Source organism: Anolis carolinensis, chromosome 2, assembly GCF_035594765.1.
Source record: "Anolis carolinensis isolate JA03-04 chromosome 2, rAnoCar3.1.pri, whole genome shotgun sequence".
Taxonomy (NCBI): domain Eukaryota; kingdom Metazoa; phylum Chordata; class Lepidosauria; order Squamata; family Dactyloidae; genus Anolis; species Anolis carolinensis.
In genome coordinates, this window is record NC_085842.1 from 166,226,278 (window position 1) to 166,242,156 (window position 15,879).

The 15,879-nt window shown below is 43.5% G+C and overlaps 1 protein-coding gene across 2 annotated transcripts; it reads left to right on the plus strand.

Moving 5' to 3' along the window:
• The first annotated feature begins 2,253 nt into the window (after window positions 1-2,253).
• Window positions 2,254-14,889, plus strand: LOC100562564 (tubulin alpha-1B chain). 2 transcript variants are annotated; one of them, XM_062971032.1, is made up of 4 exons: window positions 2,254-2,413; window positions 9,741-9,963; window positions 10,053-10,201; window positions 13,704-14,889. In XM_062971032.1, exons 1-4 carry the CDS (start codon window positions 2,411-2,413, stop codon window positions 14,682-14,684), a joined length of 1,356 nt encoding a protein of 451 aa, XP_062827102.1. In that variant the 5' UTR covers window positions 2,254-2,410; the 3' UTR covers window positions 14,685-14,889. The 2 variants fall into 2 exon arrangements, with proteins under 2 accessions (XP_062827102.1, XP_062827103.1); XM_062971033.1 differs by lacking the exon at window positions 2,254-2,413 and adding an exon at window positions 9,594-9,612.
• The last annotated feature ends 990 nt before the right edge of the window (window positions 14,890-15,879 follow it).

Here is a 15,879-nt window from a genome sequence, read left to right on the forward strand (position 1 = left end):
TATTATTATTTTGGAATAAAACTCTTTTTGCCCAAGAGAGATTTATCTGTGTTGAAGGCTTTCATGGCCAAAATTACTGGGTTGTTGTGAGTTCCAGAAGCATTCTCTCCTGTCATTTTGCCCACATCTATGGCCGACATCCTCAGAGGTAGGTTGTCAGGTCTGTTGGAAACTAGGCAAGTGGGGTTTATATATCTGTAGAAAGTCCAGGGTATGAGAAAGAACTCTTGTCTGTTTGAGGCAAGTGTGAATGTGAATGTTGCAATTTATCACCTTGATTAGCATTGAAAAAAGGAGCTTCTGCCAGTAAGACTGCTGACTTGAAGATTGGGTTGAAGGTTGCCAGTTCCAGTCCAACCCAGGGAGAGTGCAGATGAGCTCCCTCTATCAGTTCCAGCTCCATGAAGGGACACATGAAAAGCCTCCCAAAAGGATGGTAGTAAAAGCATCAAAACATCTGGGCATCCCCTGGGCAACGTCCTTGCAAACTGCCAATTCTCTCACACTAGAAGTGACTTGCAGTCGCTCCTGACACAAAAAAGCATAGAAAAGCCTTGCAGCGGCAAAGCCTGGCTGCTTCCTGCTTGGGTAAATCCTTTGTTGAGAGGTGTTAGCTGGCCCTCATTGTTTTTTGTCTGAAATTTCCTTTGTTTAGTGTTGTTATTTATTAACTATTCTGTTTTTAGAGATTTTTTAAAATACAGATACAGGTAGCGAGATGTTGTTAATTTTCATAGTTTTCTTCTTTATGTTGAAATTGCCTACATGCTTGTGGATTTCAGTGACTTCTCAGTGTAGTCTGGTTGCAAGGCTTTTCAATGATACTCAAGCTGGCCAACTGCAACATTCACACTTGCCTCAAGTAGACAGGAGTTCTTTTAATTTAAATGGTGAATAGGGAGTTCTTTTTCAAACACTCTGTATAAACCCCACTTGCCTAGTTTCCAACAGACCTCACAACCTCTGAGGATGCCTGCCATAGAATTGAATTGTTTATTATACCAGCCATAGGCCATGACATCAAATAATATGCAGCAATAAACACTTTCCAATATAAACATTAAATCTTGTTCCATATACTGGGTCTTTAGTGACGTGGTAACAATAATAACCTCTGAGGATGCCTGCCATAGATGTAGGTGAAACGTAAGGAGAGAATGCTTCTAGAACAGGGGTCCCCAAACTTTGTAAACAGGGGGCCAGTTCACAATCCTTTGGACCATTGGAGGGTCGGACTATAGTTGGCCACCAAGCAATAATAATAATAATAATAATAACAACAACAACAACAACCAGTACAGGTGGTCCTGGTGGTGATCGGCACATTGGGTGCCGTGCCAAAAGATCTCAGCCGGCATTTGGAAACAACAGACATTGACAAAATTACAATCTGCCAACTGCAAAAGACCACCCTACTGGGATCTGCGCGCATCATCTGAAAATACATCACACAGTCCTAAACACTTGGGAAGTGTTCGACTTGTGATTTTGTGATACAAAATCCAGCATATCTATCTTGTTTGCTGTGTCATACAATGTTGTTGTGTTAATAATAATAATAATAATAATAATAATAAAGAGGGTTGGGAGAGACCCTTTGGGCCATTGAGTCCAACCCCCTTCTGCCTTTGTGCACCAAAAGCACAAGCAAAGCACTCCTGACAGATGCCCCCCGCCTCAATATTAATAATAATAATAGTAATAATAATAATAACAACAACAACAGTAATAAAGAAGGTTGGAAGAGACCCCTTGGGCCATTTAGTCCAACCCCCTTCTGCCTTTGTTCACCAAAAGCACAAGCAAAGCACCCCTGACAGATGGCCTCCCAGCCTCAATGTTAATAATAATAATAATTATAATAATAATAGAGAAGAGGAGAACCCTTGGGTCATTTAGCCCAACCCCCTTCTGCTTTTGTGCCGTGGGGGCCGGATAAATGGCTTCGATGGGCCGCATGTGGCCCCCGGGCCTTAGTTTGGAGACTCCTGTTCTAGAATATGGCCACACATCCCGGAAAACTCACAGCAACCCAGGGATTTCTCTGCCATGAAAAAGGAAGCCTTGGTTCCATTCAAACACCCTCCTTCCAGATACAAAAGCCCTCCTGTTTCTCCCAGGGAAAAGGGGGCCATGGGCCTCGGCCAACCCCTGATTATGATCTCACAGATGGACGTGCCCTCCCGCCCAATGGGAGCCACGCAATCCCTCCATCCTCCTAAATACAAGCAAGTCCCGCCCCCGGCCCTGCCCAAGAGAGGGAGATGTGATATAAAAGGGAGCGGGCGGCGCCTGCCTTCCCCATTCTGTTACTTACATCGACTCTTAGCTTGTCGGGAGAAGTAACACCAGAGGTTTCATTTCTTTCCCCCCTTCTTTCCTTCTCCTGCAATTCTTCCTCGTCAGCATCATGGTGAGTCAGAAAGAGAACAGGAGGAGACATTGCATGATGGAGGAAGCAAAAGGCAGAGCCTAGAAGGAGGAAATGAATGGGGAGGAGAGAGAGAGGAAGGAATGTGGAGGGCGAATGAATGGCATTCAGTGGAGGATTAGGGAAGGCAAGGAAGCTGATAGGAAGGAAGGAAGAAGGCTGGTTTGGAGCCTTGCGAACCAGTGGAGAGGCTAGTGGGGCATTTCGGGGTGTTTTGGTGTTGGAGGAGGGAAATATTGGGGGGAATTAGAGATAGAGAAGAAAGTTGATCTGAATTTTTAGAAAGATAATTTTGTCTCGTAATATTGAGGAAGAGTGGGCGGGTCTCGATGGGAGGGGGAATTGGACACGGGTGCGTCTGCACTGGAGGATTAGCGCAGTTTCGCGCCATTTTGACCTGCCAAGGCGTCATCTGGTTACTCTTTAGTCTTCCATGCCTCGATGAACTAATCCCAGGATTCCTTCGCCTCGAGCCACGTCAATTAAAGTGTGGCCAACCCGCATTAATTCGACAGTGTAATGTTCAATGTGTTGTCGAAGGCTTTCATGGCAGGAACCACTGGGTTGCGGTGAGTTTTCCGGGCCACGTTCCAGAAGCATTCTCTCCTGACGTTTCGCCTGCATCTGTGGCAGGCAACCTCTGGTTGTGAGGTCTGTTGGAAAATTAGGCAAGTGAGATTTATATACAGTAGAGTCTCACTTATCCAAGACTCGCTTATCCAAGATTCTGGATTATCCAATGCATTTTTGTAGTCAATGTTTTTCAATACATCGTGATATTTTGGTGCTAAATTCGTAAATACAGTAATTACAACATAACATTACTGCATATTGAACTGATTTTTTTTGTCAAATTTGTTGTTTAACATGTTTTGGTGCCTAATTTGTAAAATCATAACTAATTTGATGTTTAATAGGCTTTTCCTAAATTCCTCCTTATTATCCAAGCTATTCGCTTATCCAAGGTTCTTGGATAACTGAGACTCTACTGTATCTGGAGTGTCCCACCTTGGACCTTCCACACAACACTTGCCTAGTTTCCAACAGACACCACAACCTCTAAGGATGCCTGCCATTGATGCAGGCGAAACGTCAGGAGAGGATGCTTTTGGAATATGGCCATACAGCCCGGAAAACTCACAGCAAGCCAGTGAAGATGTTCTGGTGTTATAGAGCTGGGAGGGGGACGAGTAGAGAAGCTTCTAGAAAGTGGCTAAAAGCTGCGTGCGGTTGGCAAGCTTATATGGAGGCGTATGGTGGGGAAGAGGCCTAGGGCACATCTACACAGTCGAATTAATGCAGTTTGACACCACTTTAACTGCTCTGGCTCAATGATGTGGAATCCTGGTAGTTTTTTGCCTTCTCTGCCAACGATGGCAAGGCTGCAACTCCCATCATCCCATTGCATTGAGCCAAGCGGGGTCGAACTGCATTAATTCGACAGTGTAGCTCCAGTCCTAAGTACGGCTTATCTATTTCATGGCAGCCCCTTCCACACGGGCCTGTATTCCAGAATATCAAGGCAGAAAATCCCACAATATCTGCTTTGAACTGCGTTATCTGAGTCCACACCGCCATATATTCCATTTAAAAGCGGAGATTGTGGGATTTTCTGTCTTGATCTTCTAGAAGATAGGGCCTTTCCTCCTGCTGGTTTCTCACAACGACCCTTTGAGGTAGACCCTGGCAAGATCACCAGGTGGATGAATGGGAAAGTGAACCCATTTTTCTATAATCTAATAACCCACATTTTGAAACACGGGGCGGTGAGGTAGGGAAGAGTGCAGGAATGTGGGGAAGGGGGTGAATATATAGGCTCGTGGCGGCCCCTTGGCTCCGCCCCCTCGCCGGCCGTTACATTTCCCGCGCAGAGGTAGGCGGCGCGCGCGTTTGGCTGCCTCCGCCGCGTGGAGAAGGGCGGGGCTTTGCATGTGCGCATGCGCGAGCGCAAAGGCTTTCGCCGCAGTAGATTCGGCGCTGTGGCGCTGGGGGAGCTGCGGATGTTCCGCCATTACTGAGGAAGGATGATGCAGGCACCTCTGAAAGCGCCATTTCCCCCTCCCTCACCCATTCCAATACACAAAAAGAAGTCGAAACTGGGTTCCTGTGAGTTTTCTGGGCTGTATGGCCATGTTCCAGAAGCATTCTCCTGACGTTTTGCCTGCATCTATGGCAGGCATCCTCAGAGGTTTTGAAGTCTGTTGGAAACTAGGCAAATTGGGTTGATATAGCTGGAGTGACCAGTTTGGGAGAAAGAACTCTTGTCTGAGGCAAGTGTGAATGTTAACTGGCCCTGATAGAATCATGTCTGGAATTCCCATTTTCAGAGTGGTGTTCTTTATTTGCTGTCCCGATTTTAGAGTTTTTTTTAATACTGGTAGCCAGATTTTGTTCATTTTCATGGATTCCTTTTTTCCTCTGGCTACCAATATTAAATAGCTCTAAAATCAGGCTAGTAAATAAAGAACACCACTCAGAAAACAGAAGAATTCCAGACAGGAAACAATCAGGGCCAGCTAACACCTCCCAACCAAGGCAGTAAGGAGCCGGACCTTGAAGCTGAAGGGTATTCAGTGCTAATTGTTTTGAAGTCTGTTGGAAACTAGGCAAGTTGGGTTGATATCTGGAGAGTCCAGTGGCTAATTGCAACATTCACACTTGCTTCAAACAGACAAGAATTCTTTTTCCCACCCTGAACATTATTCCACAGATCTATAAACCCCACTTGCCTAGATTCCAACAGACTTCACAACCTCTGAGGATGCCTGCCATAAATGCAGGCGAAACGTCGGGAAAGAACGCTTCTGGAACATGGCTGTATAGCCCGGAAAATTCACAGCAACTCATTGATTCTGGCCATGAAAGCCTTTGACAAGTTGAAACTATTTTTCTCTACTCACTTTGCTTCCCTTTGTAGTTCAAAGACGTGGATAATGTGTAGCAAAGCACTGTAGTCAGCCATGCTTTGGAGAGGAATAATACGGTAATATACTATGTAACAGTATTGTATTTCATTTGTTACTTGCCTTTCCTTGAGATGGGCCCCACATAGTCAAAACAAATCGGGTGCATTTACTATAGAATTAATACAGTTAGACACAACTTCAACTGCTATGGGATCCTGGGAGTTGTAGTTTGGTGAGGCACCAATGCTACTTGGCAGAGAAGGCTAAAGACCTTGTAAAACTACAGCTCCCAGGATTCCATAGCATTGAGCCATGGCTGTTGAAGTGGGGTCAGTCTGCATTCATTCTACGGTCAAGATATACCCATAGATCAAACGTAAGACCATTAAACCACATATATTAAAAGACAGATAGCTATTACTAAAATCAAACATGTAAAGTTGAAATCTAAAATTGATACAACTTTAATTGTGTTTTAAATTTCTTTAGCTATTTATGCTACAGTCTGGGGGTGGCTCTGTAACAGTACAGAGTCCATCTTTGATGGACAGGTTGAGTATGCCTCTTGCAGAAATGCTCTGCAATCGTCCCTGAGATGGTGACCCTTTTGCTTTCTGGTGGTCCAGTGTACACAAATATTTGTTCTGTGCACAAAATTCATTAAAAATACAGTAGAGTCTCACTTATCCAACACTTGCGTATCCAAGGTTCTGGATTATCCAACGCATTTTTGTAGTCAATGTTTTCAACACAACGTGATATTTTGGTGCTAAATTCGTAAATACAGTAATTACTACATAGCATTACTGTGCATTGAACTACTTTTTATGTCAAATTTGTTGTATAACATGATGTTTTGGTGCTCAATTTGTAAAATCATAACTTAATTTGATGTTTAATAGGCTTTTCCTTAATCCCTCCTTATTATCCAACATATTCGCTTATCCAACATTCTGCCAGCCCATTTATGTTGGATACGTGAGACTCTACTGTACCACATTTGATTATGTGTATAAAGTGTATTTGAAGCATAAATGAATTTTGTTTTTAGTTCATCTTCAAAATATCTCATTTATATGCAAATACTAAAAAATCTAGAAAAAGTTGAAATCCAGAGCACTTTGGATAATGGGCATTCAACCTGTATTAGAAGTCTTGTTTCTGATCATCTTGGGAGGCTGCAATCAAAGCCAAAGTTGCTTTGGGTAGTCCATGCAAATGGGAAGGCCTGTGAAAGTCTTAAGTAACTGGCTGAGATGGAGTTCTCTCCTTCCTGGGAGCATTAATTGAGTTGCATAAAAGTGCCCTCAAGCACAGCTATGAAATTCTCCCAAACCATATCCAGTTGAAGAGATACTGGTGAAAGTGTAAAGCTGAAGAGAAGAACTGGCTCTTTCCCTAGAAAGACCCTAATAGGGTGGGGTGCATAGATCATCTGCAACTCCTTGCTTGCCATGTATTAGGCCCCATCTGCGCTGATCTTTAATGGTTGGAAGCTAGTTTCAAACGGCAATAGCCTTGACAACAAACTCATATGAAAGCATGCAAAAGAAAGTGCTTAATGTGCATCAGTGTGATTTGTGTATAATTGCCATCTGGGCATCAAACTGGTCCCAGGATTTCCGTAATCTGCATTGTGGAACCACTTTCTTCAATACTTGTTTGAAACTGCATTAAAGGGTCTGTTGATGGGGGCCTTAGATGTCCCCTAATGTCTGAAAGCTTCTCAGAAGAGCATGACATACCAGGGCCATCTGTCTTTGGGAAGGGCCAAAAGGAATGTTTGAAGCAGGTGCCATTGGGTCTGTGGTAGCGAACCAAGTGCAGGGATGGAAGAAAGACATATGAAAGGAATCTGAAACTGGCCTTGAGATAATCCTGGAAACAGGCTGCAAGCAGATGTCCCTCATGTTTTGCAGGAACTGCCATTTTGTTGAGAATCCCTGTTTCTATTTGCAGACGTGGGAGGCTGACTGGCTGCTGCATCCGCTTTCCTAGTGTGTCAGCTGATGGTTTTGGAAGTGGTGTGACTGCTCACAGGCCATTCAGGGTGGTGCCTGCAGGAAAAATACACTCAATGCTTTGTACTGAGCAGCTTATTCATGGTGTTTTTATAGACCACAGCATTCCTCTCTGTGAGTGCCTCTTCCATAATGCTGGGACTTCATTGTTTTTGTCAGTAAAAGCTAGTGTTAGGAATGCTGTCTTCCAGCCAGCAGAGTGCCACAAATCTGGCTGTTACAAACTTAACTGGAACACAACCTTTTTGTCACACTCATTTTTTACGTTCTACTTCCTAAAAAGTTTGAGGGATTCTCTGACATTTTAACATAAATCGGATCATTAACAACTGTATCAGTTACAGAACACTTCTAGCTCCAAAGATGTTCTGGGGCAGTTCTTTATAAAGAGGACTAATAGGGAGAATCTTTCTACCACAAAGTACAAAAGATTACTCCACTTCCATTGATAAAAAGAGTTTCTCCCATTTGAGGGGAGAAAAACCTCTTGCAAGCTGTGGCTGCCCTGCAGCAGTGTGCTTTAAAAAAAAAAAAAACCAATCATATTGACATTACACTTCCTATTGAATGGTTACTGCTAGGTGAAAAGACTAACAATCTTAGTCAGTTTGGTTCCTTGAGTGCTCATCGCATTCCAGAATGCCAGATAAAGCCGCAAATAATTTAGTTTGTAGACTGATATTCTTTCAAGTTTCCTGAAGCCGCCATATGGTCTGAGGATTTTTGGACCTGTCATTTTAAAAATAAAGTATTCCCACCACAAGCTCTTATGCCACTTACCATGGACTGAGTAGGGCAGCTGCACACAAGGCTCAGTAATTTTAGACCCAGGACTGAACAGACGCCCCATTTGGATGACCGTTTGTATTATTTCCATTGTTAAGCGTAAAGCTAGCACTCACTACTCACTCGGTGCTCTCCAGCTACAATACTACTGCAGCCCTGCTATGGTAGAGCAATTAAAAAATCCTCTAATTTTGAAAATGTTCTGAAAATATGCAGCTTTACATTTTTGACCTACATCACAATATTTTGGCTACACAAGTAAAATGAAATAAGTACACCTGCTTTTGGGGGGGGGGGGGTGTTAAATTTTGTTACTATAAAAAAAGAAAATATTTCCAGAACAGAAAAACTAAAATGTGTAATTTGTAACCATGGGTGACTATACTTTTTAAGAAAAGAAGTTACAGTTCCTAAGAACTAGGGAGCATGCCTGCCTGGCAACACTGAATTTGTTTGTTGTTGCCATAATTTCCTGTCACTAGTAGCTTTGAGTGGCAGAGTTCAAGTGGGGTATGGTACTAAGTTCCAGTTCTTGTTGCCTCACTGTCTCTGTAGTACAGTAGAGTCTCACTAATCCAAGCCTCACTTATCCAAGCCTCTGGATAATCCAAGCAATTTTTGTAGTCAATGTTTTCAATATATCGTGATATTTTGGTGCAAAATTCGTAAATACAGTAATTACAACATAACATTACTGCATTTTTAACTACTTTTTCTGTCAAATTTGTTGTATAACATGAAGTTTTGGTGCTTAATTTGTAAAATCATAACCTAATTTGATGTTTAATAGGCTTTTCCTTAATCCCTCCTTATTATCCAAGATATTCGCTTATCCAAGCTTCTGCCGGCCCGTTTAGCTTGGATAAGTGAGACTCTACTGTACTTGCAAGTTTTCCTGTAGTTTCCATAGATCTAGCAGGGCAGAAACCCAAATTCTACCAATAGGAGGAAAGTGACATAAGAATTCCTATACAACGAAGACTACGCAGAGTAACTGATCTAAGTGAAAACCTAACCAACCAGCCTATATGCATAATAATGCGTGAAAGTATAAGAGCCCTGATGAATCAGAAAAATAAGCATACCTAGTCCAGCATGCTGTTCTCAGACTCCTGTGCCCTTGAAGCCCTCAAGTAGGGCATGAGGGTAGTAACTCTGTCCCATTGTCATCTGCAGCTGGTATCCAGAACTTAAATATGGCTATATTAGACTGGAATATCAGTATGCAAAGGGATTTTGTGGCATCTTATAGACTAGCTGAAAGAAAGAAGTTAGTAGACTTTTATAGACTTGCGTCTACTTCCTCAGATGATATTCAGAAGCATATCTTATCTGAACCTGTATATGGCAGACAGTCATTATTGGAGTCTTCCTTTGTTAATTCATCTTGTCTTTAATCTAGACAATCTAGACATGGAGTTTTTGGAACTGAAAAACTAAGAAAATTGGGACTATGTAAAAACAGATGGTAAGGGTCTCTATAGTTCTCCATCTACTCTGACGTTCTTTCCTCATACATGGTAATAGATATACAGGTATGTGCTGCTTGGCTTCAGTAAGACAAAAATTTTCAACTGTTCTTCCCTTCTTATACAGCGTGAGTGCATCTCCATCCACGTTGGCCAAGCCGGAGTCCAGATTGGCAATGCCTGCTGGGAGCTCTACTGCCTTGAGCATGGCATCCAGCCTGATGGGCAGATGCCCAGCGACAAGACCATTGGGGGAGGAGATGACTCCTTCAACACTTTCTTCAGTGAGACGGGAGCTGGCAAACATGTCCCCAGGGCTGTCTTTGTAGACTTGGAACCAACTGTGATTGGTGAGGAAACAAGCCACTCCGAACACATTTTATTTTCTCAATGCATATATCCACAGAAAGATGCCTTAATTTTTGTAATTTTTCCACAGATGAAGTGCGCACAGGAACCTACCGGCAGCTCTTCCACCCTGAACAGCTCATTACTGGCAAGGAAGATGCGGCCAACAACTATGCCAGGGGCCACTACACCATTGGCAAGGAGATCATTGACTTGGTCCTTGACAGGATCAGGAAACTGGTAATTACTTGTTGATAGGCTTGAATCAGGATTGATGTGTGATTTACTGGAGAATGTATCTAAGGGCACACCAGTGAGTTGTTTTTTGTTTTTTTTAAATGAGAGCAGTCTTGTGCAGGGGTTCTGAAAAAGATTATTTCTGTGGTCGAAGGCATGCTAATAGAAAAGCTTGGATGTGCATGCACCCTGAAATCAAACAATAGACAAATGGGAAGTTAAAAATTAGCAGACTGGTCAAACGCCAGAAATACTTCTCATATAACATATTTGATGTGTTTTAAGTGCTCTCCTTTTAAGAATGACTTTGTCTTAAATATGTACTACCAGGTTACAGCTGCTTAATGCAGCAATCACATTAGACAACCTACTTCAAGTTAGCTACATGGAGCAATGATTGGCTCTTTATTTAGCATAGTATTGGAGGCACTCTTCATTAGTTGTATTCAAAAGTATAAGACTGGCATGAAGTGCTTTTTCAGAGTCCGAACATAGCATTACAACCAACACAGTGCATAAACATTTCAGTCATTCTGTGATGCACAAATCAAAATTGGGCCTTAGGCTAATTTGTAGAAAGACTTCATGGAAGGATAATATGTGAGGGAATAGTGAATGAGAGCAGAAAACTTACAAGAGCTGCATGTTTGAATATGCACTGTCCATACTGTACCTTCACTGTTTCTAGGTTTTCTGTTTCTTTTCTCTGTCACTCTATTTCAAGTTCCTATGTCTTTGCACATAGGGCATCTCCCACTTCCTTATTTCTTTGTGTTGTTGATGCTTGTTCTGCCATTTCCTCCTGTATGCTGTAGCTTTCATTTTTATGCCATTTCTTCTGCCTACCCTCCTTCACTACTCTTCATGTTTCTATCCACTAGAGATTACTTTCTAACTTACACACACATACACAAACCCCAAACCCAGGAAGTTTACAGCAGGCAACTTCAACTAGCTGTTAGGAATTGTGAGAGTTGTAGCCCAAAACACCTGGCGTGCCGAAGTTTGCCCATGCCTGGTCTACAGTGTGACCTATGGTCGGAAGAGAAAGTATGGGGGTATCACATGTGCTGTCAATTTCTTTCGCTTTTGGAGGAGCTTTGGAATTTACTGATTGAGAGTCTATTAGTAACTTACATTCACACATCCTCACTTTGGTGAGGATTATTTTCCTCTTGTACTCCATCTAAAAGCCTCCCACTACTTGACAACTGTCGATCAGGGGCATAAGTGGAAATTGCTGCTCTTACCAAAGAAATGGGATGAGGTGAGCTAGGAGAAAGAAAAGGTTGATGTGCTATATTAGAGAGTGCACGCTTATTTTCACTCTGACTGAGCTGCTTCTCCAGGGTCTGAATCCCTCTCTTGTAATAAACAACAACAATAAGGCTCCTTCCTAGGGCTTTACAGCTGCCAGACAATAGGAGGGTGTGGAGCTGTATGTGCATAACTCCCTCTACTATGTTTAAATATCTGTTTTCTGTGTAGGTGGTCCTGTTTTGACTAACAAGCAGTTGACGTAAGGTCTCTGTTCAGCATTACAGGGAATGTTGCTTTGGTAGCTTGCTGTTTATATAAGAACTGGGCCTAGATTGTCTGCCTTTTTATCCTTTGCTTTTTGCAGGGATACTTCTGGCACAAATCTTAGTGTGACTGAGGGTCATAGAAAGAACATCCCTGTTCTCATACCTGCCTAAACTTTTAAGCTTTATTTTCACAGCTTGTCCATGATGAAGGAATTGGCATTGTTTAGAGCCAGTAGCCCTCAAAAGGCCCCATCCCCTGTAGGCCTAACCTACTTTAAATTTACTTGGCAAGCAACACAGGGCATGTGGAAATAGTTAAAGGTTGTGGGAAAACATTCAGAGCACAGTTCAGTAATTGTCCGGTGACAAAAGATTGTCATTTTTCTCCTGGCTGCCTGCAATCCTCAGACACAAGTTTTTTGTATCCATCTTACTATGAAGAACCATTGCCTTTCTCGATATAAACAGAGTCACAAAGGAATTGTCTGAACTAGCTAATTCCAGTTCCTGATTATAGACTCAGTACTGTTGAGGTTAACTTAATTCAAAAAGGTTTGTAGATATTAAGTTAGTGTCATAGACAGAACGCCATCAAATAGAGTACAACACAGTTTATTAAAGTTACAGAACTAAAAAATGCCCGTAGGAAGCAAAGGACTAGGCAAACACTTGTCTTCAGTGTGAAAAGTAACAGAAACAGCTCCGTTTGAATTAAAACGGTTCGAAAGGATAAACCGGGTTAAACAGGAGTTTAATCCGGATTAAAACAAAAGTGCTTACTTCAGCCTGACAATTTAAACAAACAAAAGTTGGAAAACAGAGGTCAAAATGAACACAAAAAACTGGCAGCAGATTCCTCTCTGCTACTCAACAGCTACAGATGAGTAACTCCGGCTGTTTACTCCTCCGTGCAACGAGCGAAATCCGGGTCCAGGCACATCAATCAGGGTAACGACGGTCAGCATGGGTCCCAATCCGGTCCAAGGTCGAAAGCCAAGTGCAGACGTCCACAAGTTCCACCGATAGCCACAGAAGGGATAGTCCAGGGTCGTAGTCAGTCAGTCAGTCCAGCGTCAATCCAGAGTAGGTAATTAATGTCCGTCAAAAAGACGACGGAGGTCCAAGCTATCAAGATTAAACACAAGTTGCACAGAAAAACCCCACACAGTTCCTCCCGCCGTCTATGCCCAGTGTCCTTGGTAACTTACGTATCCAGCAACGAATCACACCCGTCTTCAGGAAGTTCCCCAACAAGAGCCCAAGCGTTCGTCCAGATTACCTTGCCCAACGCAATTAGCCATTTTGATCCTAAACCCCATTTTATCCCAGTTCATAACTCCTCATCGCTGTCAGCTGCTATCCTAATTCCAGGTGCCTCATCATCATCATCCTCATCAGAGCTAAAACACCTTTGACTACGCCCCACAGCATCCCCGGCTGTGGATCCCGCTCCATCCCTCCAGCCCGTCCATGGGTCTGATCCTGCAACCCGCCAATTGCCTCCCATGCTATCATTGCCGGTGACACCCAAATCCTCCCTCACACGAGTCCACTCCATGTCATCCTCCTCTGAGCTAACCATCTCTTCCTCCATTCCCTCGGTAAAACCCTCAAATGAGTCTTCATCTGTTGGTTCTGCAAATAAGTCCCGGAGCTGTTTCCTTTCACGCTCCTCAAAAGAGTCTGACTCTCGAGGAGTCTTACGACCACGTCTCCTAGTACCGGAGCCAGAAGGCTCAACCATAACAGTTAGTTTCATAAGTGCTACTGGATTCCTTTATACCTCTTTATTAATCCACAACAAAGTAATGGATATGTCTGTGGACTATCATCACTTGCTGAGTACACCACACTTGTAACTTAAGGATAGGAATCTCATCCTGCTGAATGTGATTGAGTTGCAAATCCTTAGCAGCCTTAGCCATAGTTTTCAGAATCTCTTTATAAAAAACCTGGATATCTGTCTTTTCCTCACACAGGCTGATCAATGCACAGGTCTCCAGGGCTTTCTGGTCTTCCACAGCTTTGGTGGTGGCACGGGCTCTGGGTTTACCTCCTTGCTGATGGAGCGTCTCTCTGTTGACTATGGGAAGAAGTCCAAGCTGGAGTTCTCCATCTACCCAGCCCCTCAGGTCTCCACAGCTGTAGTTGAGCCCTACAACTCCATTCTGACCACCCACACCACGCTGGAGCACTCCGACTGCGCCTTTATGGTAGACAATGAAGCCATCTATGACATATGTCGCAGGAACCTCGACATCGAGCGCCCCACTTACACCAACCTTAACCGCCTGATCAGCCAGATTGTGTCCTCCATCACAGCCTCCCTACGATTTGATGGTGCCCTGAATGTAGATCTGACCGAATTCCAGACCAACTTGGTGCCCTATCCCCGTATCCATTTCCCCTTGGCCACCTATGCCCCGGTCATCTCTGCTGAGAAAGCTTACCATGAACAGCTTTCTGTAGCCGAGATCACCAATGCTTGCTTTGAGCCGGCCAACCAGATGGTGAAATGTGACCCTCGTCATGGTAAATACATGGCCTGTTGCCTCTTGTACCGTGGGGATGTGGTTCCCAAAGATGTCAATGCTGCTATTGCCACCATCAAGACCAAGCGTAGCATCCAGTTTGTGGACTGGTGCCCCACTGGTTTCAAGGTGGGCATCAACTACCAGCCCCCTACAGTGGTCCCCGGGGGTGATCTGGCCAAAGTGCAGCGTGCTGTCTGCATGCTGAGCAACACCACCGCCATTGCGGAGGCCTGGGCTCGCCTGGATCATAAGTTTGACCTGATGTATGCCAAGCGTGCCTTCGTCCACTGGTACGTTGGGGAGGGGATGGAGGAAGGAGAGTTCTCCGAGGCCCGGGAAGACATGGCTGCCCTGGAAAAGGATTATGAAGAAGTGGGTGTGGATTCTATTGAAGGGGAAGGGGAAGAGGAAGGAGAGGAATACTAGATCTGCTCCCTTACATCTCTTAGCTGCATGCCACATCTTCATGTTCTTTTCAGCTTAACACACGTAGCTTGCTTGTTAGCTGGGGCAGTGTTACTATGAAGGAGTGCAGCAGTAGGATGTCTCGCCATTCCACTATGTGATCATGTCAATTTTCCATGTCTTTGTAAAGGTATCATGTCTGTGAAATAAAAGGCTTTTAAAATCATAGTGGTCTTGATGTAATGCAATTTGTTTCAGTTAGAAGGCTTCAGAGAAATGCTCGTTTCCTCCAATTCAGATATTTCAAATGTCACAAACTACTGGGAGAGGTTCTATGACCTTTTGAGTTAGCAGGTTAAATTAGTTTTATGCTTGTTTCTTTGGAACTGATATCGGGTATTGCAACTTTCACTTCCAGCTTCCCATGCGGTGACATGAGTGAAGCCTCTCACAGAATGGTAAAACATTTGGGCGTCCCCTGGGCAATGTCCTTGCAGACGGCCAATTCTCTCAAGTCAGAAGCGACTTAGTTTTCCAAGTCACTCCTGACACAAAAGCTACATAGTGCTTGAAGCCTCAGAATTTACTGTTGCAAGAAGTGCATGATTGGGTTGCTGTGAGGTTTTTTTTTGGAGCTCTGGCCAATGCATGATTGTTAGAACTACCTAAATCAGATGTAGGCAGAAGACCAATTGGGCAGATAGCTCCCGGGGTGATAGGTAGCAGATGAAAATTTCTGGTTCCCAGTTACTTACATGAACTCCCACCCAGTGCTCTATTCTGCTATAGAAATATTTATTGCAGTGCTATAGAAAACCTAATAAGCACCTTCCATTCAGTTTCTGAGATTGATGTCACAATAATTTCAATAACTGAAGGAGGGAGTTTCAAAGATGCAGCCACCAACAAGAGGACATTCGTTAAATGGCATGAGAAAGTAGTGCTATAATAGATTCTTTCAAACAGCCTAGATTCAAGCCATATAAAATTATAGGTTGTCTCAATCCATTTGACTTGTGTCTAGAAATGGGTTTTTTTTGTGTCGGGAGTGATTTGAGAAACTGCAAGTCGCTTCTGGTGTGAGAGAATTGGCCTTCTGCAAGGATGTTGCCCAGGGGATGCCCAGATGTTTTGATGTTTTTACCATCCTTGTGGGAGGCTTCTCTCATGTCCTCGCATGGAGCTGGAGCTAATAGAGGGAGCTCATCCACGCTCT

Excerpts from the sequence above, each read along its gene's own strand:
- LOC100562564 (XM_062971032.1), top strand. Across the intron at positions 9,964-10,052 it reads CTTGGAACCAACTGTGATTG|ATGAAGTGCGCACAGGAACC; the intron begins GTGAGGAAACAA and ends ATTTTTCCACAG. Across the intron at positions 10,202-13,703 it reads TTGACAGGATCAGGAAACTG|GCTGATCAATGCACAGGTCT; the intron begins GTAATTACTTGT and ends TTCCTCACACAG.